The following is a 27,680-nucleotide window of genomic DNA, read 5'->3' on the forward strand; positions in this document are numbered from 1 at the left end:
AATCGTTGCGTTTTCTGGCTCTCTATCTAAAGAATGTTCTTTGTGACTGGGATGATTTACAGATGTTCCACTGTGCCAGAAATCGCAAGATCGAACCTGAGGTTCGTCGATGCTCAAAATCAATGTGAGTGGTCACAAAACGAGAAGAAGAATAGTATGAATTATAATCGCGATAAGATATTCTCACTATGCATCCTATTTCATCGATAACAGAGAATAGGTTTATCATTCGTAATCATCAAGTCATTATACATAGCCAAGGGTATCGGAGCATCCTCCCGTTCTGGGCTAGAACTCTCGATTCGCTCTCTCGCATGTGCTTTGAGGACAGACATTCTGCCTAACTTCGTCACTCGCATCACTGTAAAGACCTAGCAGCAGTCCCGATGCCAGCCTCCCGCAACACTCGGTACCCTGTGAGAAGAAGTGACAAGAGCATATAATAGGCTCTAGGACGATACGGAGGTTGAGAGCCTGAAATAGTGAGTGGTGTGGACTCTAATTGATACGGAGGTAAAGCTTACCTACTCGAGCGTAGTGCGAATAGTCTGAGTGCATGATGGTAAGCTCTTTATCAAATGTGCCTTCAAGGCATCGGGACGCGAAAAGCCGTCGTCACAGCATGGACAGACGCTGATTTCCTTCTTATGTACATATTTCTTGTGGCGATAGAAGCTTTGGCGATGAGCAAAAGTTGCCTTGCATTGATCACAAGGGATCTTACTGCCGGTGGCGGGCGCGCTGGGATCTGTCGTTGAGTGATTGAGCCGATATGGTCCATCAAAGAGGGGTGGTCCAATGTTATGTAATTCAGGATCTGTGAGCCGGCGTTTTGGCTGTGCTCCTGGCCCGTTAGATGAAAAGCCTTGAGGATCTTGAATGCATGATGACGCTGATTGGGCGGAAGTCTGAGCTATCGGAGAGAAAGCTGGCAGTATATTTCGGAGTCTTCGCTTGGGAGAGTTCTCGTGACTGAGGTCGTCCCCATTGATGGACGCAAGGGTTCGACACCCGAAACCTGCATCAGGAAATATCCGATTGACCTCTTCTGGTGTTGGGCACGGTGATGGACTACTGATGTTCGATTCCATATCCAAGTCGGAACCTGACTCAGAATATGAGCCAGCACTGTCGGAGAATTCTCCGTTTGGTATCCCATCAGTGGACTCGCTATCATCAGGGCAGAAGTGACTAGGAAGTATATTTGTGTCTGTGAAGTCCATGACGATAGATGGCGCTCGTACGCGGTGGCCACTAGTCAGACACCTTCTTAGAGGGTATAGACCAAGCACAACAGATATTGTCCGCCAAGGAGTAGGTCGCGAGAGAGCTTTCCTGCGCGAACTCGGTCAATGATGTTCAAAGACAGAGCATTAAACGATAGAAGCCTTACCCGAAACGAGAGAGTGCTGAACGACGACAAGCGTGGGATTGAAGCTTGGAACGAGATTGAGTGTTATAAGCTCCAAGTCCTCTCCCTGGTAGTCGGTGACAGATGGACACAGACCAACTTGCCAATGAGCATACGTTCTGGAAGCCATCCATCATCAATACGAAGACGAGCAAGCACCACTTGAAAGAGGTTGCGTGAAGCCATCAGGGACGAATGGAGCAATCTCAGCTGCACTCAAGGCCCCTGTACACTGTGTACCTCTCAGAGACCCAGTTTCCCGCGATGGATGCCACCATCGTTGAGCTAGCGTTTCGAGACTGCATGTCAAGATTGCGGTATCGGTAAAGACTCCTGAGATATTCTTGACGATGGCTTCATAAGACAAAGTTCTATAGGCCAAAGCCGCATTGGAGATGTATTCTTAGTGTCAGCTGGTTGCTTTTGCTCGTTCTACCGGCCCGAGTCGGTATGGCTTTGCTTCGGCTTCATCCGACAGAGAGCCATGGCCCCGATGGCTGCACCGAGGGCAGCTCAGTGGTCCTCGATAGCAGATTCAATACCATTGGCCAGAGGAAAAGGCTTGAGCGGTTTCGGGTTTTGGTTGTCGGGTGGGTGGTAAAGATGTGATCGACCGTGGCCCTAAACCCTTTCACCCACCAACCAATCAGGGTTAGCCTGGGGAAACCATCGTTTAAGGCCGCTCGAACAAGATTCGTGACGTAGAGCCATCGCAGAACGCTGGTAGTTCGATTGGGGCAAGTGCTTACAGTGCATTAACCCCCCGTGTGTGTTCTCGGATTTCGGCTCGATGCGCTCTATAATCTTGGGTTCCCCTATGACGACGACGTGGAGGGTGTCTCGAGTGGTAGCTTTCTTTGGAAAACCGTCGTTGAGCATAACCTAATGCATTGGCCATGCCAAAAAGTACCCCAACGGTGGTCTTGGTTTTCGACGAAGTCATAACAGCTATAGCGTTCCTGGCCGGAAGGGGGTATCTTCCGTTGCTGGTGATCAGAGCCAAGCGTTCTCGCTGCGCTTACGTCAGGCGAACCCAGCAGCAGGACGTAGACGAGATAACCCTCGGTGAGGGAGAACTGACTCTGTTAGCGAAGAGTGGCCAAGGGCGAGAGATCGTTGAGCGAACCTCAAGACATCGTGTAGGGCATCGCATCGTTGCGAGCGAAGCCAGCAAGGTTCTCCGGTACGAAGGTATGGTGTTAAGAATGCACCTAGACTAGAAGCAGTCGAGTATGCTAGCTCGGTATGAGGCAGTCGCCATGGTCCGATAGTATTGTTATCTTACTTCGTGAGAAAGGAAAGTGGCCAGAGGCCTTTAAAAGATATTCGAAGGACCAAAGTGACTGCTTCATGGAGGTAGAAAGCTTACGACGGTCCACGGATTATGGCCGGGCTCTCGCAGGTGTAATAAAGTCTTGAGGCCAAACTCTCGCTCACCGGAAACAACCTGGCTGAGCCGTCTCACCACATCAGCTAAGTTCTCAGCAAGAGGCACAAGGCTGTGTTATCGATGTGGAACCCTAGGTCCCGAGGCTAGCTTCTACTTATATTTGCTTGAACGCGAAAAAGAAACAATAAGAGGCGGGATGAGTGGCGGTCGTAAGGGAGACGGGTCTCGGCGAATAAGCTCATCATCTCGCACATGTTCTCTTTTTGAGAAGTTCTCGACACCATCTTTGACGAAGCTAGATGAGGCTGAGCCGAGATAGATGAATCTTCGGCAAGATGTTCTCAGCCTTGTCATCGACCAACACTTAATTGAAACGTAGAGAAAAACGTGAGCATCGGGGCGTCTCGTGGATGAGACGCTTAACAGTAGCCCCATATATCTATGAATTACCCAAGCGTTCTGTACATAGAAGCTTGGAAAGTAGCGCTGGTGAACAGGTGTTGCCAAGGTGGTGAGCTGCGGCTAACAGACCCGCCGAGGAGGCATCCAATCACAAACCCAATGCAGCGCCGTGGCTGTGATCACTCATGTTGCTCCTCCCGGAGTTGGATGGTCATGCGCAATAAACGCACACGCTGCCATATCTGCCTCGAAGCGGCCGAGATACGAGCAGGCGTTCTTGCCCTCGCAGTAAGAGGTGGAAGCGCAGAGTCAGCACCCAAACCTCGTAGGAAAGATTGTTCCATAGTAAATGAATTGTACTGGTATCTGAGATCAAGGTCAAGAAAATATCGACATCTCGCGACTGCATCTGCGCGAGGCCTTAGCGCGCTGATCCTGGATCACACGGGATTTCATTTTCCGCGTTCATGGATCTTCTGATGCCTCCTTAGGTCATTCTTTCGAGTGAAAGCTTTGCCACACTCCTCGCATTCGTTCAGCCTGATCCCTTTGTGGCTTCTCACATGGTCTTCTAAGATGAGCTTTCGTGTAAAGGATTTCCCGCATAGAGGACAGGTATGCGTTGCCTTTGTCTTCTTGATATGCGTTGAATTGAAGCGCTCTGCAAGATCACTGATCTCAGGGTGGAAAGAGCGAGTATGCCTGCATGTTTGTAAGCGCAAGTAACAGGTGGTATGAGATAGGCAACCTCACTTCTCCAGGTCTTTGTGGTTGGAAAATCCCTCCGCGCCAAGACAATCGGGAACGTCGCACTGGAAAGGACGATCATGTATGTTGACGTGACGCTTCTTGGACTTGGCATCCTTGAAACCTTCGGAAAAGTACATACAAGTGATCTTCGTGCACTTGTACGGTCTCTCATTGTCGTAGAAGTTTTTGAAAGTCTCCAATTCTGAACCTTTAAGTTTGGACACCGTCTCCTCCATTAGTTTCCGGTTACGGTTGAGCGCTTCCTCAAGACCCTTAATGCTGATCTTGTGCCGAGCTTCAAACCCTTTCTTCTGGAAGGTGTAGATATGGCTGGTCAAAGATACCAGATCTTCGTAGAAATCTTGTTCCTCGAAGCTCTTGCAAGTTTGGCGACATTCAGCCACGATTTTCTCGGATTCATGGAAGTTCTCCTCATGATACTGATCCATGAAGCTGTCGATCGCGAGAGATAACCCCCTGATAAGCTCTTCCGCTTTTGTGTAGTCCTCCAAGAGGTCCTTACCAAATTTGACGAACGCATTAACATGCTGGAACCATTTTGCAACCGCGTAATCTTGGAATGCGAATTGGCCCTCAAGCATCATTTGCCGAAGCTCCTGCTTCTCAATCGGATCCTTGATCTGGAAACATGGAAATGTGAGGTACTGAAGGCACAACGTGGCAAGTTCACATTCTACTGATGGCTGGTGGATGTCTTCAGTAGCTTTTGTGAGGTAGCTGCGAAGTTAGCACATCTTATGAACAAGCAGAAGTGGTACTCACTATCTTGCTGTGCTATGCACCAACGAGACCCGATTTCCAGATACCGTCACCAGAGAGCCACAGATGTCGTGAATATGGTTCCGAAGGCGACGGTCATCATACTCTATACTACGGCTGTCCACGTCGATAGAAAGAGCTACTTGTATTTCCCGCCACGTCAGCTGTCGTTGAGCGCAGACCATCCAGCCCAATAGTTTCTTCGCTTTCGGCCATTCAACGACGAATGTTCGTTTAATCCGCCTCACGATTCTTTCGTAACTGCGACAAGTCAGGATCTTGCAACCAGAGATCGCACGAAGGGAGAAGGACTCTTTCTACTTACGCTTCTTTCAGACTTTCTGGGAAGTTGTTTTCACTGATAGCGTCTAACAAATCCCCTCGGGTTGGCTGTTGGGAAAGGTTTTCCATGACCAGCTTAGCATACAAAAACATACCTAATGATGTCAGTCCATCGAATGTTTTCCTGCGATAGCGTATGTACCCTTGGCCCGTGCTACAGTCAGGTTGCGGAGGTATTCCTTCGCCTCATCATCAAACGGTTCGTTCTTGGCTGCGATACAGTCCACCCAGATTCGAACGTAACTGTGAATATCGTGTCGATTGTCTGCTTCAGACATGGAAACGATGTTAGGTACAATCTTAGCGACCGATGAGCTGTGTAGGGCTCTCTTTATGTCCACATAATCCCGGCTGACAACCATTACACGGAGTTTACCTGGGTCACTGGTGTCACATTGAGTGACGATTTCGATAAGAAACTCCAGCAGTTGCTTGCGCTCGATCTGTTCACATTCGTCCAAGCCATCGATGATGATGAATATCTTCTTTGGTATTGAGCAAAAATCCTCGAACAGCTTCTTGGCTAGTTGTAGAGATCGTAGTACTGGCTCGCCACTTCCGGTTCGCTTCGTGTGACAGGGTGGTAGCATATCAGGGTACTGGCTCAACAACTGGTGTATCAGTCCTTTCAGAACGCCGACAGCAGTGTTGCATCCTTGACCTTCGTAGTGGCAGTAAAAGTAGCTTGTAATGTACGTGGTCTTTGATTTGCAAGCATCGATGAGACTCGAAGCCAGTATGGTTTTCCCTATCGACCTTCAGTTTTCGGTTGAAACAGAGTTGGGTGCAAGAGCTATCCTTACCAGCGCCAGGCATGCCTGTCAGCCAGACTATAGGTGTAGCTGGATCTTGACGTTGTATATCAGTACTGGAGCAGTCCTGATCAATAGTGGTCATCATTCTTACTGTCTGCGTCCATCCAATCTTTGATGTTGTCATTTTTCATGATCCATTTCCCAGTGTCTTTGTACTTTTCACGAATTCCTGTGAACTTCGAATGATCTTCTTCTTGTATCGATCCGACTGCAAACCACTCCTTCACTGCTACCAACTTCTTAGTTCGTTCTTCGACAACCAATTCCTCGAGCTTAGCTTTCGTCTCCCCCATGTCTTCACGATAGACACGATATTGTGAAATCGTTGCGCGACGTTCCACCAGGTCCTTGTGTCGAGAAAGGCTCTTCTTGATCCCACCGAACTTTGTATCAAAGTCTTTCCACATGGCGCGAAAGAACTTTTTCCATCCTGTACACGGCACAATCAGATATAAAAAAAGGTAAGGGTCGCCTCAACTTACGACTTCCGGAAAAGAACCGCATAGCTTGCTGATGGAACTCGAGAATGTCGATGTATATCAACTCAAGAGCTTGAATCATGTATGGGTTCTCCTTGAACAACTTCTCGTACTCTTGCAGCAGGGGCAATTGTTCTCCTATCTCACAGTAGGCTTCCAAAAGAGTTTCGAATGAGTCGGTAACAGTGCTGGCAGTCTGGAATTTATCATGTCAGTGTTTGGTCTACGAAGGCTTTCGTGAAACATACCAGAAGAAGGAACTTGATCGGTCCCCATACGAAGGCGACCATATCAGATACGTTTAGAAAAATCTCAATGGTCTTAGAGAACTGATCCATGGCTTCCAAAAAAGATTGGATTCGGCCAAGGTTAACCATAGACTTAGTCTGTTCTTGTTCATATTGAATGCGCAAGATCTCGCGACATAATTCCTCATAGGTCGTGCTTCGGAATGCAGTAAGATCAGTGCCCGTTAATCGTGCTTTGAACTTGCGAACTGCCGCGTCCAATGCGTCACTTCCTGTCGCATTTATGGGCTGTCCAACTAGTGTTGACTGCTGGGAAATCACTCCTGTGGATGTACGGCTAATCTGGCTATTGGGGTAGGAAGACGTGGGAGTGTTGCCATGCATGGTGGTGATCGTGGATATGGACACGGTACTTTATATGCGCTGAGCGCTAGATGGTGATTATGGGGAAGGACACAACACGATGAAGCGCGACAAGACGAGGGCAAGACGATGCTTGCTCAACGAGGCTGAGGGACCGGTCAATATCCTGTTCTGTGGCGCGTTGCATGCACAGCTCAGCCACTGCCTTGGTGCTGCCGATTGGGCACCACGAACCGCTCCAGTGGTGAGGCTGATCCGAAGACACATCCGCCATAACTAGAAGAAAGCCCCGAGCGACTCACTGAGAGTTCACCGCAAAGGCATAGATAGTGCGGAACGCCCATCCCTCGAAGTCAAGGTCCAGCGGGAAATGGGTACGCCAAGACTTTTAGCGCGCAAACTAAACCTCCGTCGTCATGTCTCTAAAGCGTTTGCTAAACCCTGACGACGGCACGAACGAATATGAAGGCCCTCGTCCGTTACAAGGCTGGGACGACTATGGAGTTCCGACCGAGTAAGTCTCCCGTCGTATGTCTGATGCGCACGCCAACGATGTTACAGAGCCATACCGGTATTGCAAGAGACTTCCTGGGATAATTGTGTCGCCGACATCTTTCCTCTGGATAGCCTGCCAGATATTCTCGGGCAAGATCAATTAGATTGTTACAATCAGCAAGATGATTTTAATGTCGATGCGAAAAGATCCCTTCTCTTCGTGGAAGAGCAAGTTCAACGATGGGCTGAAGACAATGTCTCCTCTCAACCCACTTCGTCGCCTGCTTCCCAAGGTAGCGACGAGGAGAAAATATGCTACGGATTGGTACGAATTACAAGTCTAATCAAGGCACTCTACTAACTGTACCAGATTTCGCGGGCTCCAGTCAAACTCGTAGGCGATATGTCTGTCGTGGATTCGAGGTTGGGATCGGGAGGGGGTCATCCTATCCCGGGTCACTTTCAGATGGTGATCAACAGACCTGAAGACCGATACATGATAGGGTTTCCAGATGGCACGCTCCTCGGAGAAGCTAATGCTCTATTAGAAGAAGCCCTTCACAGGATGGAGGAGCAAAGGTATCATGTTGACCTGGAGGTGTTCGCTCCAATAAGACCAATTCGAGAAACTATCTCTAGGGCTACAAAGGAGAAAGAGGCTGTTGTCAGAGTCAACATGAATATCTACGGTCCCCGTACCGTTGCACGTGATATTGGTGCAATTCTTTCCGCGAAGAAGATATATCTCCAACGGCCTGATTATGTTAAGCCAGGATTGGCTTACGATAACCCTCATATTCTAAAGCTTGGAAACGTTCAACAGCCCTTCAATGGTCAGGAGGTTGAGCTACATACAGAGAAACAGCCTGAAAGCGAAGTCGCAAAGGCCGAGGCCTTTCAAAAGACTATCAATACCATCTACTCTTCGCTCACACGTGGCCAAAATCTTACCGGCCTGGAGGGCGATGATCGCCTTAGGACTCAGCTCTTGCCCCATCAGAAGCAAGCACTGGACTTCATGTCGCAGCGAGAGAATGGCCCAATACCCGAGAATTTCCGACTCTGGATGCCCAGCGAACAAGACGGGACACCGTGTCACCGCCACGTCATAACAAACAATACATCCCTGTCCGAATATCCAGAAACTGGAGGCGGAATCCTCGCTGACGAGATGGGGATGGGTAAAAGCTTGAGCATTCTATCTTTGATGTTGCGCACTCTTGGCGAAGGTCACAAGTGGGCATCTGAACACGACAATACACTAGGTAACGGCCCTAACCATTATAAGCCGCGTCGACGCTCACGAGCCACGTTGATTATTGCCTCCTCGGACCTCATGATCAACGAATGGTTCCAAGAAATGAAGATCCATTTCAGAGAAGAGATCTATGGTGCTCTTCGAACCATCAAATATCACGGCACAAACCGTGAGTCAAACCTCGAAGCCTTATGTGAGTCTGATATTGTTGTTACTACGTATCATACCCTCTATGTGGATTCCTCCCGAGGCAAGCATCCATTGCGCAACATTGAATGGTACAGACTGGTCCTCGATGAGGCGCACATCATCCGCCGGCTCTCAACAGTGTTTTATCGTACGGTTGCCGAGCTGAAAGCTCGCTCTCGGTGGTGTTTAACAGGCACTCCAATACAGAATCGGTTAGAAGACATCGGTTCCTTGTTCGCTTTTATCCGTATCATTCCGTTCAACAACCCATCGAACTTTCGGAAGTACATCTGTCTGCCTTTTGATGAAGGCGGCAAACGCCGCGATCTTGCGATTGAACGATTCACTCGACTGCTTGATTCCCTCTGTTTGAGAAGAACGAAGGATTTGCTACATTTGCCTGAACAGCATGCTCGAGTGCGCAAGCTCGAGTTTTCACCTGAAGAGAGGATGCAATACGAACAGACGAAGAAGATTATGCTCCGGGCTGCGAAGAACCAGGTAGGGGGGTTCGACCAGAAAAGCACGCTCGGCCTGTTCCAAGTCCAACTACAGTTGCGGATCTTGTGCAATCACGGCACGTATCAGCAGCCTTTCTCGTGGAACAGAAGGAAGATGCACTTGTTGGACGAAAGAGAAGCCATGGAAGCGTCACTTGGAAGGGATGGCGAGGTCACTTGCTCAGCTTGCAAGCAGACCATGCCACTGATTGGAGCCGGCTCGATGTTCCGACGTTTTGACGAGCATTGCCGCCATGTTCTCTGTTCCGAATGCATGGAGGAGAGTATGCCGGATGTACAACCGGGCATTGCCACAAGCTGTCCTTTATGTTCATCCCTTTGGAAGATGAATGCCCGTTCCGCTAATAGCACACATTCTCACGAAGATGACAAGTACTTCCGTGCTCAAGGCAGATCATCTAAGATAGAATCATTGATGATGGATGTGCAGGTCGATATCTGGTCGTCGAAGAGGTAGGCATCTCAACCATTGTCCGTAGCCTAGTGGAGCCGTCAATGCTGATTCTGAGACTATAGCATCATATTTTCTTGCTGGACTCATACTCTGGACCTCATCGGAATATATTTACGTCAAGCTAACATCAACTTTCGACGAATCGACGGCGAATGCCCTACTGCTAAGCGCGAAAAGATCCTCGATGAATTTGCCCACAATCCCCAACTACGCGTTTTGATCATGACCACAGGAACAGGGGCTGTGGGGTACGATTATTCTAATCTCCCTTTACCGCCAGAAACTAATGTCTTCAGACTGAATCTCGCTACAGCGAACCGTGTCTTCTTGGTCGAACCCCAATGGAACCCTAGCGTAGAGAACCAAGCCATCGCACGAGCGCTCCGCTTAGGACAAGCACAAACAGTCCAAGTGACCCGATATGTTGTGAACCGTACAGTTGAACAAGTGAGTTAAAGTATTGCCTTCGTTGATGGTGTTTGCTGATTGCGTAGGATATGCGTTCACTTCAAGATAAAAAGTTGAAGATGGCTGACATGGCCTGGGAATGACCTACTCTTCTCGTCTGCTACTAGCTTGTCGCTTTCGGAAATTATTATACCCAGTTTTGTCGAACAATAACTCGTCTATCGTTCTTCTACTGCCAACAATCCGGCGTTCGCTTGTTTTGGTCACGTTGCGTACACCTGACAGGCACACGCGATTTACACTCGAAGCAATTGAGCTTCCAATATTCATTCGATTTCTCTATGTCATACAGTTGCGTGATTGTGGCAGAGGCTTCGAGATACTATGTCCTGATTAATTCGTCCCGATTTGGTTAGCGCACCTTCTGGTGCACCCTCCCAAACATCTATCTCACCTGAAGTTTACGCGTGAAGAACTAATTGCGTCCACCACGGCGGAACTGCGGAGCCCATCGTGGGTGCGATCGAATCCGCAAACTTGGCGCGAAACCGAACAGTTTGGAACAGCCGCGCGACCTGGTATGGCAGCAATCTATCGGCAACCGGCAAACACCCTCGAAGCGCCAGCTGGGCAATTCGTTGCTGACCGACAAGCAGAGTAAACAAATAAGTGCACTTGTTCATAAGCGCATCCCAGGCCGGTGATGATCAGGTTCCCAGCTATCAAGATGTTTGAGGTGCGCGACGTGCTCGGCAAAGGTAAAGGAATCTTCGCGACTCAACCCATCCTCAAGGGCACTTGCATACTGTCCGAAATCCCCATCCTCACTGTACCTGCATCGCCTTCTCTGCAAGACATAGAGAATCTCTGCCTCCAAGTCGCGAATCTTCCAGACGAGCAGCGGCAAGCCTTTGAAGCACTGTCCAGTTGTCATCCTTATGACAGCGTTTTCACCCAATATCTGAATATCGTGCGTACCAACTCTTTCAGCGTACGAGATGGGGCAGGTGGCATTTGTCTCAATGCGAGTCGCATCAACCACGCTTGCAATTCCAATGCGCAGCACACCTGGAACGACAGCTTGGGCAAGGTCACTGTATACGCGCTCAGGGATGTCGCCGAGAACGAAGAGATTACGACCAATTACATGGGGCGCGGGCGTACACGTCAAGAGCGGCAAGCGTATCTCCAGAAGATATACAAGTTTGACTGCGCTTGTGAGCTGTGCTCTCTTCCAGCAGCGTTAAACGAAGCCGCCGATCAAAAGATACTGCGAGCTCGTAAGCTCTGGTCGTACTTTCAGATGGGGGACGGACACACCCGCCACTTGGCCAATCCCCTGCAACGTCTAAGGCGGTTAGAAGAGGTAGCTCGGCATTGGGCTGAGTTGGGTTCCAGTACCCAAATACACGATACTAATCTGGAAGCTGCCGCGTTGGCCCTTTCACATAGCGACGTTGCTCGTGGCAACATCTTCTTCGGGAGAGCATATGCCTCTTACGTCCTTGCACATGGCGACAACGACCCGACGGCGCGAGATCTCCGAGCCCGTTCAGAAGTCCTCACGAGATCTGCTTGTTACGGCCAGTCAACGAGATGGCAGACTAGCAGAGACGATGTCCCTCGCGACGACATCCCAGGCCTTCTTGAAACGTGGTTATGGAAGAAGGAGGAAGATCTGCCAAAGACCAGTCTTTTCGCAGATCTCCAGGACCGCAGTACTTTCCTCGGTATCGGTGGCTTGCCCACTGAGGGACGGTTTGATCTGGAATACCATCAGGACGCATCCACCGGTCAATCCAACCCCAAGCGCCACTGGTGCTTCATGGGAGAGATTAAGGACAAGGTGACTTTAAAAGGACAATTGCAGCTTATGGTCAAAGATATCGACGACCATGTCACGGGCATTTTCTTCCACGATCGTAATAAGGGCGCAAAGGTCTCACAATTCTTTAACAAGAACGAAACAGTGGTGGTCTTGTATGCGCAGCGCGGAGAGTCTGACGTAAGACCTGTTGTGAAGGTTAGAGGTACCAGCGTCATCAAGGTGAGAAGATGCAGCATCATTGCCCCCTCAGCCGCCAACTAAACTTAACATACTACAGAGCTTTCCTTTCCCAATCAACAGCCTTCTGGTACTACACGATCAACTACGCGAATTCGCAACGCCGCATAGCAATTTTCGGACGTGTCACGGCTGCGCCATGGAAGGCTCACTGTTCCAGAAGTGTAGCGGATGCGGGTTATTCTGGTACTGCAACAGCGTAAGACCATCACACACAGTTCCTCAAGAGTTAACTACTAACATTTAATTATCACAGATTTGCCAGATGACCGGGTGGAAGGACAAAAATCACAAGATCGATTGTAAGATGCTGAAGAATGCTGATGTGCGTGTTCTGTTCACATTCAAGTGGCATGATTTCAAGGTTCCTGTCCGCTTCCCGCTCTCTTCGCTAGACGACAAGGTTGAGAGACTTGCCGACAAGGCTGGAAATATGGCTGTTTAGCTATCATGGCGCCGGGTCGACAGCTCGGTAACGCGCCTTGGGCCAGCATCGCGTTATACGATATTATGGCACAATAACAAGGGACCACGAAGCGAACAAGAATGAACGGTCCAGAGGGGATGAGCTCTTCCATGCGCGTTCAGTAGAAACGTCAATATTCAGCGAGGTTCTGATCTCACCGGCAGCCTGCAAGTATCTCATGGATTACTAGGCTTTGCGAGGTTAAGTTGAATTTCTAAGCTTAACGTGCTTAACCACCTCCAAGATCTACACCTTCCTTGAACTTAACGGTGAGCATCGGTTGCGATACACACCGGTTGTTAAATCCCACGATAAATTTTAACATTAGTTGAACTCGTTGTTGGCGCCAGAGGTTGTAGTGTTAGGTTGATCGTCTACCTTCCATATACGCTTCCGATCTCACCGGTCGTCCAATTACCCTACGCCTTGTCATTGGCCCAGAACACGCACTTGAGCGGGTACTCACACTGTGTAACAAGCAGCATTCTCTCCAACAGCTCCGTCTCTCGTAGTCTCTCGAGTCTGATCGCGTGTCCGTTCGACCTCCTCGTCGACACGACAGATTGCACCAAGTTGCAGCATCATCGATCAGAACTCCAATTGTGCGCCAGAACATCAGAGGTAGAATGCCCTAGTGATGTATTCTGGGATTTCCAATCCCTATACCTTGTGTAGCCTTACCATTCCGGCCTATACCACTCCAAGCTCCTCCGTGCTGAGAATGGCAGTGTTGGGGGCCAACAATTATCGAGCATCCAAGCACACAATTCTTTGAGTTCTCAGCAAGACTCGTTGTCAGAGCGCTGCACGTGGCGATACCAAGTGAGGCCATTGAGCATCGATAAGCTTTGATTGGAGACTAATCGATGTAATCCGAACTGACCGTGATGCCGTATCTTGTGTACACAATCCCACATGGTATATGAATTCATCTACTTCCTCAGCGCCCGACCGGCGATGTCTTTCCGATACTGCATGCCATCGAAGTGTATGCAGTCGACGCCCTGGTACGCCTTTGTGACAGCCTCTTCTAAGGTCGCTGCTGTCGCTGTAGAAGCAATGACACGACCGCCTGCAGTCTTGAGCGTACCGTCTGTGAGTGAGGTTCCGGCGTGGAAAAGGACGACATCTGTGCAACATTAGTACCACTTCTTCACTAAAAAAAGGTACATGGTCGGAAAAGGGAGGGTACATACCGCCCGGTACCTGATCCAGCGTCATGACCGTCCCCTTCGCGTAATTTCCCGGATACCCACCCGCAGCCACCACAACCGTAGCGGCAGACCTATCTCCTACCTTAACATCCACCTCTGACAATCTCCCCTCTGCACACGCAACCATGACCTCCGCAAGATCACTCTCCATGAGCGCTAGCAGACTCTGTGTTTCCGGGTCTCCAAACCGGACATTATATTCTAGCACCTTCGGGCCCTGCTTCGTCATCATCAAGCCCGTAAACAGCACACCCTTGAAAGTATATCCTTCCTTCTTCATGCCGTCGACAGTTGGTTGTAGTATATCCTTGTGCACGGCATCGATGACCTCGGGTGGTGCGATGCGCGTGGGTGCGTAAGTGCCCATGCCACCTGTGTTAGGACCCGTGTCACCATCTCCGATTCTCTTGTGGTCCTGCGCAGGCGGTAGCGACTTAATCGTCGAGCCATCCGAGAAAGTAAGGATAGACAACTCATCGCCCTCGAGAAATTCCTCAATAACGACCTCGTCGCCCGCAGTGCCGAATTCCCTGTCTAGCATGATATCCTTGAGCGCCGCATGTGCTTCCTCCTTAGTCTGTGGGATGATAACGCCCTTGCCGGCTGCGAGACCCGATGCCTTGATGACCACGTTATGCGATATCGAGTCCAAGTACGCCTTCGCCTTCTCATAGTCACCGAAGTTCTCGTACGCCGCGGTGGGAATGTTGTTCCTCTTCATAAAATCTTTGCTGAACGTCTTGCTCCCCTCCATCCTCGCTGCAGCCTCGCTCGGCCCGAAGAACCGCACGCTCTTGTCGCCATGCTTCTCGAAGTAGTCCACGATACCGGCGACGAGTGGGGCCTCAGGGCCAGGAACGAGGAGGTTGATGTTCTTTTCTTTTGCGAACTGGACGAGGGCGGGGAAGTCTTCTTGCTTGATTGACGAGACGTTTGTGGTTTTGGAGGAGGATGCGGTGCCGCCGTTACCGGGGACAACGTAGATGTGCTCAATGCGAGGGGACTGAGAGAGTTTCCAGGCGATGGCGTGTTCGCGGCCGCCATTTCCAACAAGGAGGACGCGGAGTTTGTCGGTCATGTTGTGTTTCGTTGAAGGAGTGGAAGGTTGGAAATATGGTGATATGTTTGTGTACCTTCATGTGGGCGATATTTTTTTCTTGAGGGTCCAGTACGAGTGCCCCGCCGTGGGGTAACTCGCAGGCTTGCAGGGATTAGGCGGCATGAGGTCATTGCAGATCCATCTCAGGTACACGAGGAACCTCCGTGCTTGGATCGCCGTTGCGGCAATTGATACCTAGTGGCTGTCTGCTAGACGCTATCTAGGGAGTACATTGGACTTTTGGTCGCGTGCAGCCATGCAGCTGCCTCTATCAAGCTAAGAATCCGCTGGCGCTGTACCTTGATCTTATTGGCCAGCACCACAGGAAAAATCGTGACAGCCGAAGGTACTGCATTCCTCCCCCACCAAAAGAATTTCGAGTATGGATGTTCTAAGAAACTGGGACCATGCTCAAGAGTAATGCCTGATCGTTGGTGTCCGGGCTGACAAGATGCTCGAGGTGGGAGACGAGGATACCACCGCCATGAAAGCCGATTCTGTGCCAGTATCAATCCGTCAACAGGTTTCGACTGCGCCTTCTGAGCGATCGATATGGACATCTGTGCAGGACGAGACAACCTTCCGGCAAGCAGCTGTCGACTTAGCCTTGACCACAAGCGAGTGTCCCTGGGATGCAGACATTGGCCTACCACCACTCCCAGGAGCACCCCACATTGGCGACTACATCGATGTTCCCCAGCCACAGCCTGAGCGCGAGGATAAATACATCTTGTCGGAACAAATCGAACATCGGCTAGCTAATGACTTTGCGCTAATCGCCGCGTCAAGAGAGGCGGTCTTCAGCGTTACAGCAGCATGCGTAGAGGAGCACGCAGATACTGGCGGTCATCTCAAAGGCCTAAAGCTTTGGCTAGCAGCGAATGAAGGCGTCAGTGAAGAGTTGAAAGATAGCTTGACAGATATATGGGATTGTCTGTCACACTCCACATCTGAAGCCGAGACGCTCGGAAAAGTCTTTGCGAAAATTGTCTATCTCAACAGACTCCGCATTTATCAACGCGTGCGGAAAGCAGTCGGGCATCCGCCCATTTTCCGGGAAAAAGGCAGAACAAGGACCAATCCGGATGACAAGTTATCTCGAGCGTTCTCGCGAATGCTCAAGTCGCACACAAAGGGCAGCTCTCAACGCCTAACCGCGCAGGGTCATGAACTTGTCAGGCGTGGGATCGCTCTGAACGTAAATTTGTTGGCCCTGCTTGAGAGTCTGAGTGTCGACGAGATAGAGCATGGCTCCGACGATGTGTTGGGACAGCTAGAGGGCATTTCCAAGGAATGTTTTAATGTCACCACAGACGGTGGAAGAGTGTCTTTCAAGCACCTGCTCGTTGAAAGCGGTCTTGATGCTCGCATCTGGTTGAAAAGCAAATACGTTGGCGAAGTCGACAAGATCGGTGTTTATTGGCGTATCACAATGTCGCTGTTCAAAATCCACGGCCATATTTCTCGAGGAAGACCTCAGGCTCTTCCGCCTCTCAAACTCGAAATTGAAGGCGTACGACCATACGTGTCTGTGATCAAGGAACCCTCTATACAAGGCCGTCCAATGCCATGCTACGTGCATGCAGAAATTCAACTCATCACACATCTCGTACAGCAAGACGCAAGAGCAGATCTCAATTCTTCATCCACGCAACCGACAGTCTCACGCCGACCTCGGATCATAGGCGCTTCGAAGAGTGCCTGCTTCCTCTGTTTCCTCTTCTTGAACTGTTACCAAGGCCCAAAAGCACCTGCTACACATGGTAGACTGTACGACCAATGGACAGTACCTGATCTGTTCGAGTACACAGCCACCCATTCAGACCATCTACGTCAAACCCTCAGGCTCATGCACATTGCAATGGTCAGGCTGCGGGAGGACTATTGTCTGAAAAAGCCGAGAGATCACCCGATGACGAGTCGAGTGGATATTGACCGATTGTCTTTGTTCACCACGACCTCGGAGCCAGACACTTATCCGCGAAGCGTCGGAATGGAATCGCAAGATGAGGCAGGACTCATTGGCAGGGCATCTTCAGGATACATTAGACATGAGGTACTCGAAGGGCCCTGTATAAGCATTGGAGCGTTTCGAGAAGCCGAAAGTTGCCCAGCAGACAACATCAAACAAGAAGAGAATGACCGAACACCCCACGAAGGGCAGCTCCATGGCCTGCGAGCCCTTTTCGAAAAATTGCGTATCAAAATGGGCATTTGAGGTTCGATAACGGAAGGACCAGTCAATAAGAAGAGCTGTATGCAAATGCTGCGCTAAACCCCGTCAACGGCCCTACGGACTTTCGGTGGAAGTCGCAGCATCGCTTATGCGATGTCAAGGATTACTGTACCCGATCTTACCTGCTCACAGCAGGATCTCGGGCACACGCCTTTGTTGCTCTGTCCGTTCCCACTCTCCCGATTCTGATTGAGGCATGCCGCATGCCGATTTAGCTCCCAATGGAATATCGCAAGCGCAACTCCAAGGCGGAAACTTGATCGATCCGAGATAAAGTAGTTGTCAGAACCCCCTGTGTACGTGTATTAGTCTCTGCTTTTTGCTCAGCGGCGAAAACTCGATTTATTGTGCGGTGATGAGCAGGTCTGATGTTCAACAATGCGCACATGATGTATATTGCGTCGTCGCGAGGACCGTATAATACTTCATGCGAGGGTGCATTGTCTGACTTCAAAAGTATCTCGTACTACAACCCTACGTACTCAACTCCGCACTCTCCACCTACAACCTCGCTCTTCCCCCTTTAACCTTCTCTAACTCCCCTACACCGAATCGCTCATACGTCCCCTTACCGCCCCCCATCCACATCAATACATCCTTTTCTCCACCTATCACCTTCTGCCCAAACGCCCCCAGATCAATCCCCTCCGCCTTCAACGGTCCCTTATTCTGCTTCTCGTTGTCTGTTCTACTACTCTGTCCCACAACTCTCAAAAATACCGGTACCGCCTCTTTCACCAGCTTTTCCCTCGCATACGCCAGAAACGCCGTCCAATCGAACGTATCTATCGTGGCACTATCACTGAGAAGAAGTGCAGCGCACCCCGCTCGCCCATCATGGTTAGGCACAGTAACGCCATACACCGTTGCTTCTGCGACACCCGGATACTTCCCCAAGACCTCAGCGACCTGTGCCGTAGACACATTTTCCGATTTCCAACGGAACGTATCGCCTAGCCTATCGAGGAAGAACCACCTCCCATCGCCATCACGGCGTAGCGAGTCTCCACTGCGGTAGTACAAATCCCCTTTACTCAGCACATTGCGCTCGAATTTCTTCGCGTTGGCGGCGGGATTGCCGACGTAGCCCGCGAATGCGGACTCAGATGGGACTTTGACTAAGATCTCGCCGCCCTCGTCATACGAGTTGCGGTGTGCGAATCCACTTTTCGGATCGCGCAGGACAGAACCAGACTCTGGGTCTACGGGGACGGGGACGTATACATCGCGAAGAGTGTAGCGCAGGAGTGCGCCGTGGCGCCCAACGCAATCCTGAGTGTAGGGGTTCAGCGACCAGTTTACCATGCCTAGGACGCCTTCTGTGGAATTGAAAAATTCGATTACTTCGGGGACGTCGAAGCGTTTTTTGAAGCGGCTCCAGACGTCGGGACGCATGCCGTTGCCGTACATTGCTTTCAGCCGCGGATGATTTCTCTCGAGCGGATGAGGTGGCGCATTTAGTAAATACCGTGCTGCCTCGCCCACGTATACAAAGACCGTCGCTTCCGAGTCGTGAATGTCGTCCCAGTGTGTGCTTACGCTGAACTTGCGGCCAACGGCTACGCTGATGCCCAAAGTGAGCGCGGACATCGTGGACAGACCGCCTGTGCCGTGGAAGAGAGGCATGCTGCAATACCAACGGTCGGCGGTTGTTTGACCGAAGGGTGGACTGGATGGGCCGCCGCGTTCGTGGTAGCGAGACGTGAGAAATGGTGCTGCTTTGGGGAGACCGGTTGTGCCGGAGGTGTAGAGGAGGCACGTTGGGCTCGTTCCCTTTACACTTGCTCGATATGTATCGTCTGGTACGTCGACTTTTGTACAATATAAATCGACCAAATATTGGTCTGTCACAACCACGCCTTCAACTTGCAGTTCTTCCTTTAGCTTCCCACCCACCTCTTGAAACCTTGCGTGCACCTCCTTGTCGCTGTCCACGAGCAAAAGTTTCGCCTCGCTAATTCTAACACAGTGCACCAAAGCGTCGCCTTTTAGGTTGTAGTTCAGTAACGCAGGCGCGCACCCGATGCACAGCAGGCCCAGCCAGATGATGGGGAAGTCCACGCTATTCACCAGGTAGACTCCCACTAAATCACCAGGCTTTACACCTTTGGACAGGAAGAACTGTGCCCACTGGGCAGCCCGGTCGTGTACTTGCTGCCACGTGTAGGTTCCGGTGCGCGACCATATACACATCTCGTTGGAATGTTTGGTCACGTGGGGTGTGAAGGCGTACCAGACAGACAGGCGATTCTGTCTCACTAGGGAAAATTAGTGGGTAGTGACATTGGTCTTGAGTAATGAAAGGTACCTAGATCCGCATAGTACTTCGATGCTTGTCCCATTCTCCGTTTGATTCGTAAATCCTGCGCGATGTGGTACTTTGCATCGAGATACGCTGCGAGCGCCGAGACGCCGGCAAGGGATGCTGCAGCTGCGGCTGCCATGTTTGAGGAATGAGAGAATTATGGAATCAATACACGATCACCCGGGACATTATTGATGCATGGCCTAAGATGCAGTTCTAATTATGCGATGTTGTGGTAATCGAGCTAAGTAGGAGCCTCGGAGGGCCGAGGTCCAGAACAAGGCGTGCAAGGGCACACAAGCGGGGTACGTCAATTCCCCATACGGGGTTTTCGAGTCGAATCAAACTGGCTGAATTTGAAGTCGTACCTGTTGAGCTGGTACAAAGTATGACTAGCTCTCTATGCTGCTCGTACGTAGGACCTTGCGTACAATGAAAATCGCCAACGCGCCAGGGTATCGGTGTTCCATATCCACGTACAACCAACGAACGCCCGTAATTAATGCCGCTATGTTGAACTCTCCTTTTTCTCCTTCTTTGCCATCTTCTCCTGCTTCTTCCTCTGCTCTTTCTCCTTCTTCTTTTGTTCTTTCTCCAACCACGAGCTGTCATCCTTTTGGGTCTCCTTCGCTAACGTCGTGTCGGTTTTCCCTCCTGCCATTATATTGGCAAGGAAGTCCTCGGGGCTTTGTTTAGCCTCCTTCACTGGTTTCGGATGCTCCTGCTTCGATTCCTTGTTTTTCTTGTGCTTCTTTGTCGAGGTCATGTCGGGATTCCTGTCGGCGGTGTTTTGGGCCTGAGTATAAACCTTCGTCTCGACTGGCTTCCCAAGTTCCACGCCATTTTGAGTCTGAACTTTGCCTTCGTCAGCATCCTTCAGATCTAACCTGTCTGCAAGAAGTGCTTCTTCAGCGACAAGCTCTCCCAGCTTGGCTGCCGCGTCCGCGTCGCCTTTGCCTGCCTGTTTTCTTTTGATCCGAATATCGTTGCTGAGGATACGTCTGAGCTCTGTAATTGCTTCCTCGTCACCCCTATATGCCTGTCTCCGAAGCTCTGCTCGCTTTTGATCTCGTTCCTTCTGTTGCTGTGCCAAAAACTCTTGCTTCCTCTGTATGGCCGTTCGTAGCGCATCGTTGCTTCTGGTCAGAGCATCCTGCGCTGCATTGACTGCGCCCTGCGACTTATTCCTACCCACCCCGCTACCAAGCCACTCGTTTTCGTAGCCCCAGCCTGTCAAATAGACACCCTGGAAGAACCTCTGCACCCCGTCCTTTGTCATCTCCATCTCCTTCTCGTCATAGTAATTGAGCTTTATGTGGTTCATGTGAACAAGCTTGCTGAGCTCCTCTTGTGCATGCGCGTTTTCCACTAAGATGGGCTCGCGATAATCGATCATTTGCTTGGCCCATAGCTGGTTCATCCACTTCTCAGCTGTGAGGAACCCCTCCACCGGGTCCGAGAGTACCACTGCGGCGACATAGGCTTCAAACACATCCGCCGTGATCTTGTTCCAGACTTTGCCCGGTTTGAGATGTGATGCATGCTTCAGGCGATCGGGAAAGCCGTAACCAGTGGAGAACTTTGATAATGTGTCGTTCCTGACCAGCTGTTCGCGAAAGTGTGCTTGTGACGGGATGTCCAAATGTGGCAAGCGATACGCGATCAGCCGTGTAGCCATCACTTCAAGATAAGCATCTCCGATAAACTCGAGGCGTTCGTATGTGAGATCGTCGGTGGAAGTAACCCCCTTGGCCTTGGCTTTAGATTCGTAAACGGAAGCATGAGTGAACACTTGCTCCTGCAGCGAGGGTTCGAGGATAGGCGGCAGTGGTGGCAGGGATATCGCGTCTTCCATCTTCTGCTCAATGTATGCAGGAATCATAATATATTTGCCCTCGACCGGTCGTTCCTTGTCCAGTACTTTCATCTGTTGGGCATGCTTCCTACTGCTTCGAGCGGACAACAGTCGTCGCATTTCCCCAGCACAGCGCAGTATGTCCTTATCACCGTCAGAAGTCAGCTCATCTGCTTCGACCTTTGCCAGAAGCGCGATCAAGCCCGCGTCCACCTCTTGCTTGGCTAGCTTGCACGGCTCGCATTTCGAAGGGTCAGGCAGTCTGTCGATGTGCTCGAAGTACGCCGTTTCGCCCCTGCGGTCTCTGCTCTTAAATGGGCCGCTCTGCGGTGACGGGTGGCCATTGTTTTGGTACTGGTAGGCATTGTTCGGTCCGCGGGGAGCGAGGTTGGGGCTGAGGTTTTCGGAGCGAGCATGCTTCTGGACGTGGCCGCTACTGTAGTGGTCGAAGCCGCCTGAAGTACCCATTAGCAAGGCGTCGTAGAGCAAGTCGAAGCAGCGAGCTGATCAAGCTTGGTATGAAGACTATGAACAAACGTACCTCCACGCTTCTGCACGCCAAACCCAGACATAGCGCAAGGCAAATATACTGATTTGCGAGGTTGAATCTGAGTTGCGACAACTCGAATGCGGGCGCCCGCTAGAAAAGTGGCTGGTCCAAGCGCACACGCCAAGCTTCCCGCTCACCACCTCCGAGATCTTCTCCGCATCGCGTCGCTTCCCGATACCATTCACCCCCCAAAATGGCCGTCCCACCCGTGTCGCGCGCTCGCGTGTTGGATTTGATGAAGGTTGTTACTCCTCCGTAGATCTAGATCGCTCCTCTGACGCGCAATAGGTCCAATGCAAGGTCTTCTCCACAACCTTCAACCCGGAGCGCCTCCGTGTCGGCAGCCGCATCCTCCACCAGCGTCTCAAAGGTCACTCAGTCGCATCCTACTACCCGCCGCGGATAGGTGCAATCTCTCAATTGCGGAAGTTGTACCCGAATTTCAATATTTTGGATGAGCAGGAGGAAGATTGGTTGGAGCATTTGAATGTTGCGCGATCTAGGGGCAAGGCGCCGCCGAAGAAGAAGAGAACTGCTGCTGGTAAGTGGGGTAACAGTGAAGAAGAGTCTGAGAGGGAGGAAAGTTGTTTGAGGGCAATGCTGACTGTGAGGCAGAATCGAAGAAGTTCACTAAGAGGAGGTAGGCGGATGAGGTTGTGCTGTAGAATTATTGGGAGAGTGGGAGGTATTGTACATTGGCTGTATCATGAAGCATCAGGGATGGCGTTTGGGGTCATAGTACGTATCGATAGGTGTATATCATGGCAAAGTTCCCGACTAAAAATACACTGCCTGGTGCTTCAAGTTGTGAATCTTGAGAACGATCTAAAATCGAATTCTATAGAACTACCACTCAAACGGAATTTCCACCGGACATGGTTGCAAGAACTGATGACCGTCGCAGTGGCATCAGTTGAGCTCCAAGCACAGACAACGCATATCCCAAAGATGTAGCAAGTTCTCAGTTACTAAATTCGTGTTAGCGTAAATCGAACGGAAAAATCGCATCACAAAGCTGGCAAGGTGGATGCAGGAAACGAGCATGTGTAGCATACCTAGAGATTATGAAAAGAATAATTTTCTCGAACCGGCGAGACCTGACTCATTCCTAGTTAAGATGTCGCCATAAGGCACTGTCACATTGACGGTCCGCTTTCTCTCTTCGCTGTAACGTCAAGTGCGCGAACATCAGATGGTGCTCCAATTTTTCGGGAGGAAGAGTGTCGTCAGGTGGCGGATTGAGTTGATTTAAGACTGCTTGCACAAGTCTTCCTTCTTCAGGTGTAATTCCATCCGAGCTAGTGGAGGAGCAGGGTAAAGACCGCTGAATTCAATTAATTAGCCAAACTGATTGTAGTCTTGCTTAGCTTTCATGAAAAGATGGCTAAGCATATCAGGCTGACCGGGGTGTGGGCCCGGCATAGGTTGATAGCCTTGGTGCAGTGCTTGTGCGTGTGCGTTGTGATGATTGACGACGCTCCACGCGGAGTCCTGTGTACGCTGTTGTCCGAAAAGCTCCCCTAAGTGATAGTTGCCGTCCCATGGGGACAGAAGAATCTACCTGGTCTGAAGTAGTACTGTCGTTGTCGTTACTCTGAGCTGCGGCCTGGCTGGCTTCAACGCGTGCCTGAAACAGTGCAATCAGCAAATGCCCGTCACGAGTTTGGTGCTCCAAGCTGGAACAGACTTACAGCTAGTTCTTGAATTTTGGCTACGGTTTCAATGCGTGTGTTGGCTGTGCTGCTCGGAGGCGGTTCGCAGAAGATCCACAGGCCATACACTTGATCCCCTTGCATGATGATGTACTCGTCCGTAAATTCTAAGCCATCGGGGCCTGTGATCTCCATGTAGAAATTGTCCATGCTGCGGCGATTCAAAATAACGACACCATAACGCTCCACCCCAGTCGCAAAGGGCACCAGTCCACAGATGAAGAGACTACCTTCAACCCCGACCTTCTCCCATTGTTGTGTCTCGAGACTAAAAGCGTATAGGACGGCGTATGGAGCAACATAGTGTATCGAAGTAACATCGGGGTAGTGGCGGCGGATTACAGAGAGGTTGAGCTCTTCATTGGAGCGCCCAGGCGGTGGTGGTGGTGGGTAGTCGATGTTTTGGGGAGCATCAGTCTCGTAGTCTGACGGCTGCGGCAGGGCATTCGTTTGTGATTGGTGCGCGCGCGATCTGCCTTTGTTCGGACCCATGGCGAGCGAAAGATAGAAGATTGTTGTTTCGTGTGTTCGGACGCGCAGTGTTGTTGAGCGGGGAACTCGGTACCCTGGAAATAGCGAACTGCACCACCACCACAGGCGCGTCCGAGAGCTTGGGCCAGGTGGCTCAACATCGAGCACTGCCACGCCGTCGTCATCGTAGGCGAGATTCTTACTATGTCATAGAGCGATCTAGATGACAGGGTCCATCCGGGCATTCACATCTTTTGACACGCGACAAAGTTTCAGCACCATGGACAGACCGTAACATCCTTTTGTGACCTTTGCCAAGTACGACCTGCCTCTGACCTGCCCCCCACCATGCCTTCAGACTCCGGCTCAGTCTCTTCGGAGCGTCTCGACGCGAGCATCCCTGGAGCCTTCCCTGAGGGCAACCTTAGTCAGACGCATATATCTACAACGCACCAGAGCCTCACGCAAGCTCTATACGCGCGCAGGGCCGAGTACACGCGACCACGCCATGTGCGCATCAAAGTGGGGTCCTGGAACGTGGCGGGCCTGAAGGGCGTGGAACAAGACATCGCTGCATGGTTCGTAGACGGAAAAGGCATCGAACAGTCGTTAGCCGGTCTCGGTATCAGTGAACCCGATGCGAAAGATGCTTCGGCCAAAGAGAGTATATCGGATCAAGAAGCACGACGAACGTCCCTTGCGCCTACGGTACCTATCCACGACACAGCAGCTGTTCCAAGCAACGAAGAAGTCGGACTATACGTCTTGGGATTGCAAGAGGTGGTCGACATTTCATCTGCCACGGAGGCATTGCGGCCGTATACTGATCCCAGTGTTGCCAACAAATGGAAAACGAGCATTGCTACGGCTCTACCTAATGGTTACCGGCTCGTGGCAGAACAGCAACTGATTGGCTTGTTGCTCCTCGTGTATGCTTCTCCAGAAGTACACCCGCATATCAAGTCAGTCAGCACGACTAGCGTTGGCACGGGTCTCATGGGATATATGGGGAACAAGGGCGCCGTGACGGCCAGAATTGTATTAGGCGAGACCACTAGACTTGTCTTCGTAAATTCACATCTTTCTGCGGGTGCAGACAAGACCTCACTCGAGCGGAGGAATTGGGATGCCAGCCAGATTACAAGTCGCACTCGGTTCGACCCCATCACCGACGCCATGGACCTGAATCAGGGACACGGAGAGGGAATAGGCGACGAAGACTTTGCATTCTGGTTCGGTGATCTCAACTACCGCTTGGAAGGAATGCCAGGAGAAGATGTGCGACGCCTGCTCACCGTACATACCCGGTCGTATGATCAAGATACAGCAGAGGACGCGAAGGATAACGCCTCCACGTCTGGAGATTCCGGTTATAGTTCAAAACGAGACTCAGAGGACGCTATACCGCTTCCGCCGGAATTAGATCCTTCAAGCCTTCATACGACAATCAAATCTTTGCTTCCTCACGATGAGCTTCGGCAGCAGCAAAAGGCTGGCAAAGCATTCCATGATGGTTGGGAGGAGGGACCCATACGATTTCTCCCAACGTACAAGTATGATGTGGGTAAGGTTGGCGTCTTCGATTCCAGTGAAAAAAGACGCGGTCCAAGTTGGTGCGATCGTATCTTATATCGAACGAGAGCATCCCGACATCAATACAGCCTCAAAGCTAAGGAATTAGAGGCTGCTCGGAAGAAAGATGAAGAAATGAAAGCGAAAGGACTTGATCATGCGGCAGATGACGAAGATGTTCTATACGACTACGATCCAGACACCGATGGAGATAAGAACGACAGCTACGACGAATACGACGAGCAAGAAGATCCTGAACCCGAAATTGTACCTACGAAGGCAGGTTTCTCCGACGAGTTCGTTCTTGAGACGTACTCGTCGCATATGCGAGTGATCTCATCGGATCATAAACCTTTGGAGGCTGTGTTCTCATTGAAGTATGACGCAGTAATACCTGAGCTGAAGACCGGAATACACCAAGAAGTTGCCCGAGAGCTTGACCGGCAAGAGAATGAAGGCAGGCCATCTGTAACTTTAGTAGTCGATCGCTCCACCGGGGTCGCGACTCCCGAAAATAAAGACACAACCGAAAGCAGCTTCGACGGGGTCGATTTTGGCGACGTTGCATTTGGGAAGTCGAAGCGTCGGAACATCACCATTGCGAATACCGGCAGGGTGCCAGCTACTTTTGGTTTCACCGATCGGCCTGTTGACAAAAGCCAGCCAGAAGGGGTATTTCCACCCTGGCTAAGAGTTCGATTTGATCGGGAGCCAGACGGCCCTGCAAATTCATCTTCCAATGGTTTAGTCGAGGAATACACCCTTGAAGCGGGCGACGTCTGCAGTGCCGAGTTGAAACTTAAAGTCGATAGTCCAGACATGGTGCGTCTTCTCAACGAAGGCACCTCGTGCTTAGACGAAGTCCTGGTTCTACGGGTCAATGATGGACGGGATCATTTCCTTCCCCTACGAGCGCATTGGGTGCCATCAACTCTCACACGCACGGTCGACAAGCTCATCAAGATACCCGAAGGCGGCATCCGTAAGCTGCAGCACCAGAAGCCGGATTGCGAAGGGGTGAGGTGGTCGGTACCTCGGGAGATATTTCGGCTGACGGAAGTGTTAGAAGACATGACGGAACGCACGCTCGCCGAATGGGACATGACTGGCCATGAAGTGGATCAGGAGAACGCTCCTTGGCAGCATAACGCTGCGTGGCCCTTCGTTAGCCAAGTCAAGGAAGAGGAAGACGAGGAAGTCGTAGCAGGCATCATCGAAGCGCTCGACTGTGACGAGCCTTTTGAGCGAGCTTTCCCTGCCACCATGCGGCCGAAGACGAGGCTGGAGTATGTCGCAGAAACCCTTCTCCTCTTCCTTCGAAGCCTGCAAGACGGCGTCATTACTAAGAGCCTCTGGGAAAAACTTGAAGAAGGTATAGCCACACGCGAGAAGTCGAAACAGCAACTTGACCGCGACGACGAGAAGATGTGGGCACTCGAGATTCTTGCTACCGCACCAAACCACAACGCCACCTTCCTTTTACTCATATCCGTGCTGCAAAATATTACGAATCAGATCGCGGAAGCAGGAAAATCCGATCCATCTACTCCGCGAGCGAGCACGGACCTTCCTGCTTCTCCTAGGGCTTCTGTTAGGAGAAGGACGTTGAGTAAGATTCCTGATATTGCGTTGCGGCAACTGATCCATCGGAACTATGCGACGGTGATTGCGGATGTGGTTTTCAGAGGAACGAGCGCGGAGAAGATGCGGGAGAAGGATCGAGCGGTGAGGAAGGAGAGGATGATCAAGGTTGTGGAGCTGTTTCTGAAGAACGAGGATGACGGGACAGCTTGATGGGGATGGACTTGTTAATCGCTTGACCATCAATGA

General features: G+C 50.9%; 11 protein-coding genes across 11 annotated transcripts; 6 read left to right on the forward strand and 5 right to left on the reverse strand.

Annotated features, from left to right (window-relative positions):
* Positions 1-3,655: 3,655 nt before the first annotated feature.
* Positions 3,656-7,001, reverse strand: N0V89_005654 (uncharacterized protein; the record flags this gene model as incomplete). The annotated part of the gene is made up of 9 exons (XM_056214430.1): positions 3,656-3,905; positions 3,957-4,691; positions 4,737-4,994; positions 5,059-5,170; positions 5,218-5,823; positions 5,879-5,923; positions 5,982-6,320; positions 6,373-6,565; positions 6,618-7,001. 9 exons carry the CDS (start codon positions 6,999-7,001, stop codon positions 3,656-3,658), a joined length of 2,922 nt encoding a protein of 973 aa, XP_056071697.1.
* Positions 7,002-7,396: 395 nt separating this feature from the next.
* N0V89_005655 (uncharacterized protein) lies at positions 7,397-7,836 on the forward strand (the record flags this gene model as incomplete). Its single annotated transcript, XM_056214431.1, has 2 exons — positions 7,397-7,494; positions 7,542-7,836. 2 exons carry the CDS (start codon positions 7,397-7,399, stop codon positions 7,834-7,836), a joined length of 393 nt encoding a protein of 130 aa, XP_056071698.1.
* Positions 7,837-7,878: 42 nt separating this feature from the next.
* Positions 7,879-9,900, forward strand: N0V89_005656 (uncharacterized protein; the record flags this gene model as incomplete). Its single annotated transcript, XM_056214432.1, has 1 exon — positions 7,879-9,900. The coding sequence occupies one exon, from the start codon at positions 7,879-7,881 to the stop codon at positions 9,898-9,900; it is 2,022 nt and encodes a 673-aa protein (XP_056071699.1).
* A 418-nt stretch (positions 9,901-10,318) lies between these two features.
* Positions 10,319-12,815, forward strand: N0V89_005657 (uncharacterized protein; the record flags this gene model as incomplete). The annotated part of the gene is made up of 4 exons (XM_056214433.1): positions 10,319-10,323; positions 10,766-10,772; positions 11,042-12,352; positions 12,627-12,815. 4 exons carry the CDS (start codon positions 10,319-10,321, stop codon positions 12,813-12,815), a joined length of 1,512 nt encoding a protein of 503 aa, XP_056071700.1.
* A 953-nt stretch (positions 12,816-13,768) lies between these two features.
* Positions 13,769-15,128, reverse strand: ade1 (Bifunctional purine biosynthetic protein ADE1; the record flags this gene model as incomplete). Its single annotated transcript, XM_056214434.1, has 2 exons — positions 13,769-13,965; positions 14,033-15,128. 2 exons carry the CDS (start codon positions 15,126-15,128, stop codon positions 13,769-13,771), a joined length of 1,293 nt encoding a protein of 430 aa, XP_056071701.1.
* A 472-nt stretch (positions 15,129-15,600) lies between these two features.
* On the forward strand, positions 15,601-17,367 carry N0V89_005659 (uncharacterized protein; the record flags this gene model as incomplete). The annotated part of the gene is made up of 1 exon (XM_056214435.1): positions 15,601-17,367. The coding sequence occupies one exon, from the start codon at positions 15,601-15,603 to the stop codon at positions 17,365-17,367; it is 1,767 nt and encodes a 588-aa protein (XP_056071702.1).
* Positions 17,368-17,886: 519 nt separating this feature from the next.
* N0V89_005660 (uncharacterized protein) lies at positions 17,887-19,829 on the reverse strand (the record flags this gene model as incomplete). The annotated part of the gene is made up of 2 exons (XM_056214436.1): positions 17,887-19,643; positions 19,694-19,829. 2 exons carry the CDS (start codon positions 19,827-19,829, stop codon positions 17,887-17,889), a joined length of 1,893 nt encoding a protein of 630 aa, XP_056071703.1.
* Positions 19,830-20,198: 369 nt separating this feature from the next.
* N0V89_005661 (uncharacterized protein) lies at positions 20,199-22,117 on the reverse strand (the record flags this gene model as incomplete). Its single annotated transcript, XM_056214437.1, has 2 exons — positions 20,199-22,000; positions 22,087-22,117. The coding sequence occupies 2 exons, from the start codon at positions 22,115-22,117 to the stop codon at positions 20,199-20,201; spliced, it is 1,833 nt and encodes a 610-aa protein (XP_056071704.1).
* Positions 22,118-22,288: 171 nt separating this feature from the next.
* N0V89_005662 (uncharacterized protein) lies at positions 22,289-22,739 on the forward strand (the record flags this gene model as incomplete). The annotated part of the gene is made up of 3 exons (XM_056214438.1): positions 22,289-22,336; positions 22,384-22,636; positions 22,711-22,739. The coding sequence occupies 3 exons, from the start codon at positions 22,289-22,291 to the stop codon at positions 22,737-22,739; spliced, it is 330 nt and encodes a 109-aa protein (XP_056071705.1).
* Positions 22,740-23,433: 694 nt separating this feature from the next.
* N0V89_005663 (uncharacterized protein) lies at positions 23,434-24,299 on the reverse strand (the record flags this gene model as incomplete). The annotated part of the gene is made up of 2 exons (XM_056214439.1): positions 23,434-23,652; positions 23,787-24,299. 2 exons carry the CDS (start codon positions 24,297-24,299, stop codon positions 23,434-23,436), a joined length of 732 nt encoding a protein of 243 aa, XP_056071706.1.
* A 327-nt stretch (positions 24,300-24,626) lies between these two features.
* Positions 24,627-27,644, forward strand: N0V89_005664 (uncharacterized protein; the record flags this gene model as incomplete). The annotated part of the gene is made up of 1 exon (XM_056214440.1): positions 24,627-27,644. One exon carries the CDS (start codon positions 24,627-24,629, stop codon positions 27,642-27,644), a length of 3,018 nt encoding a protein of 1,005 aa, XP_056071707.1.
* Between the last annotated feature and the right edge of the window lie 36 nt (positions 27,645-27,680).

The sequence above is a fragment of the Didymosphaeria variabile genome, assembly GCF_027946475.1.
Source record: "Didymosphaeria variabile strain IMI 356815 chromosome Unknown scaffold_4, whole genome shotgun sequence".
Classification (NCBI taxonomy): Eukaryota; Fungi; Ascomycota; class Dothideomycetes; order Pleosporales; family Didymosphaeriaceae; genus Didymosphaeria; species Didymosphaeria variabile.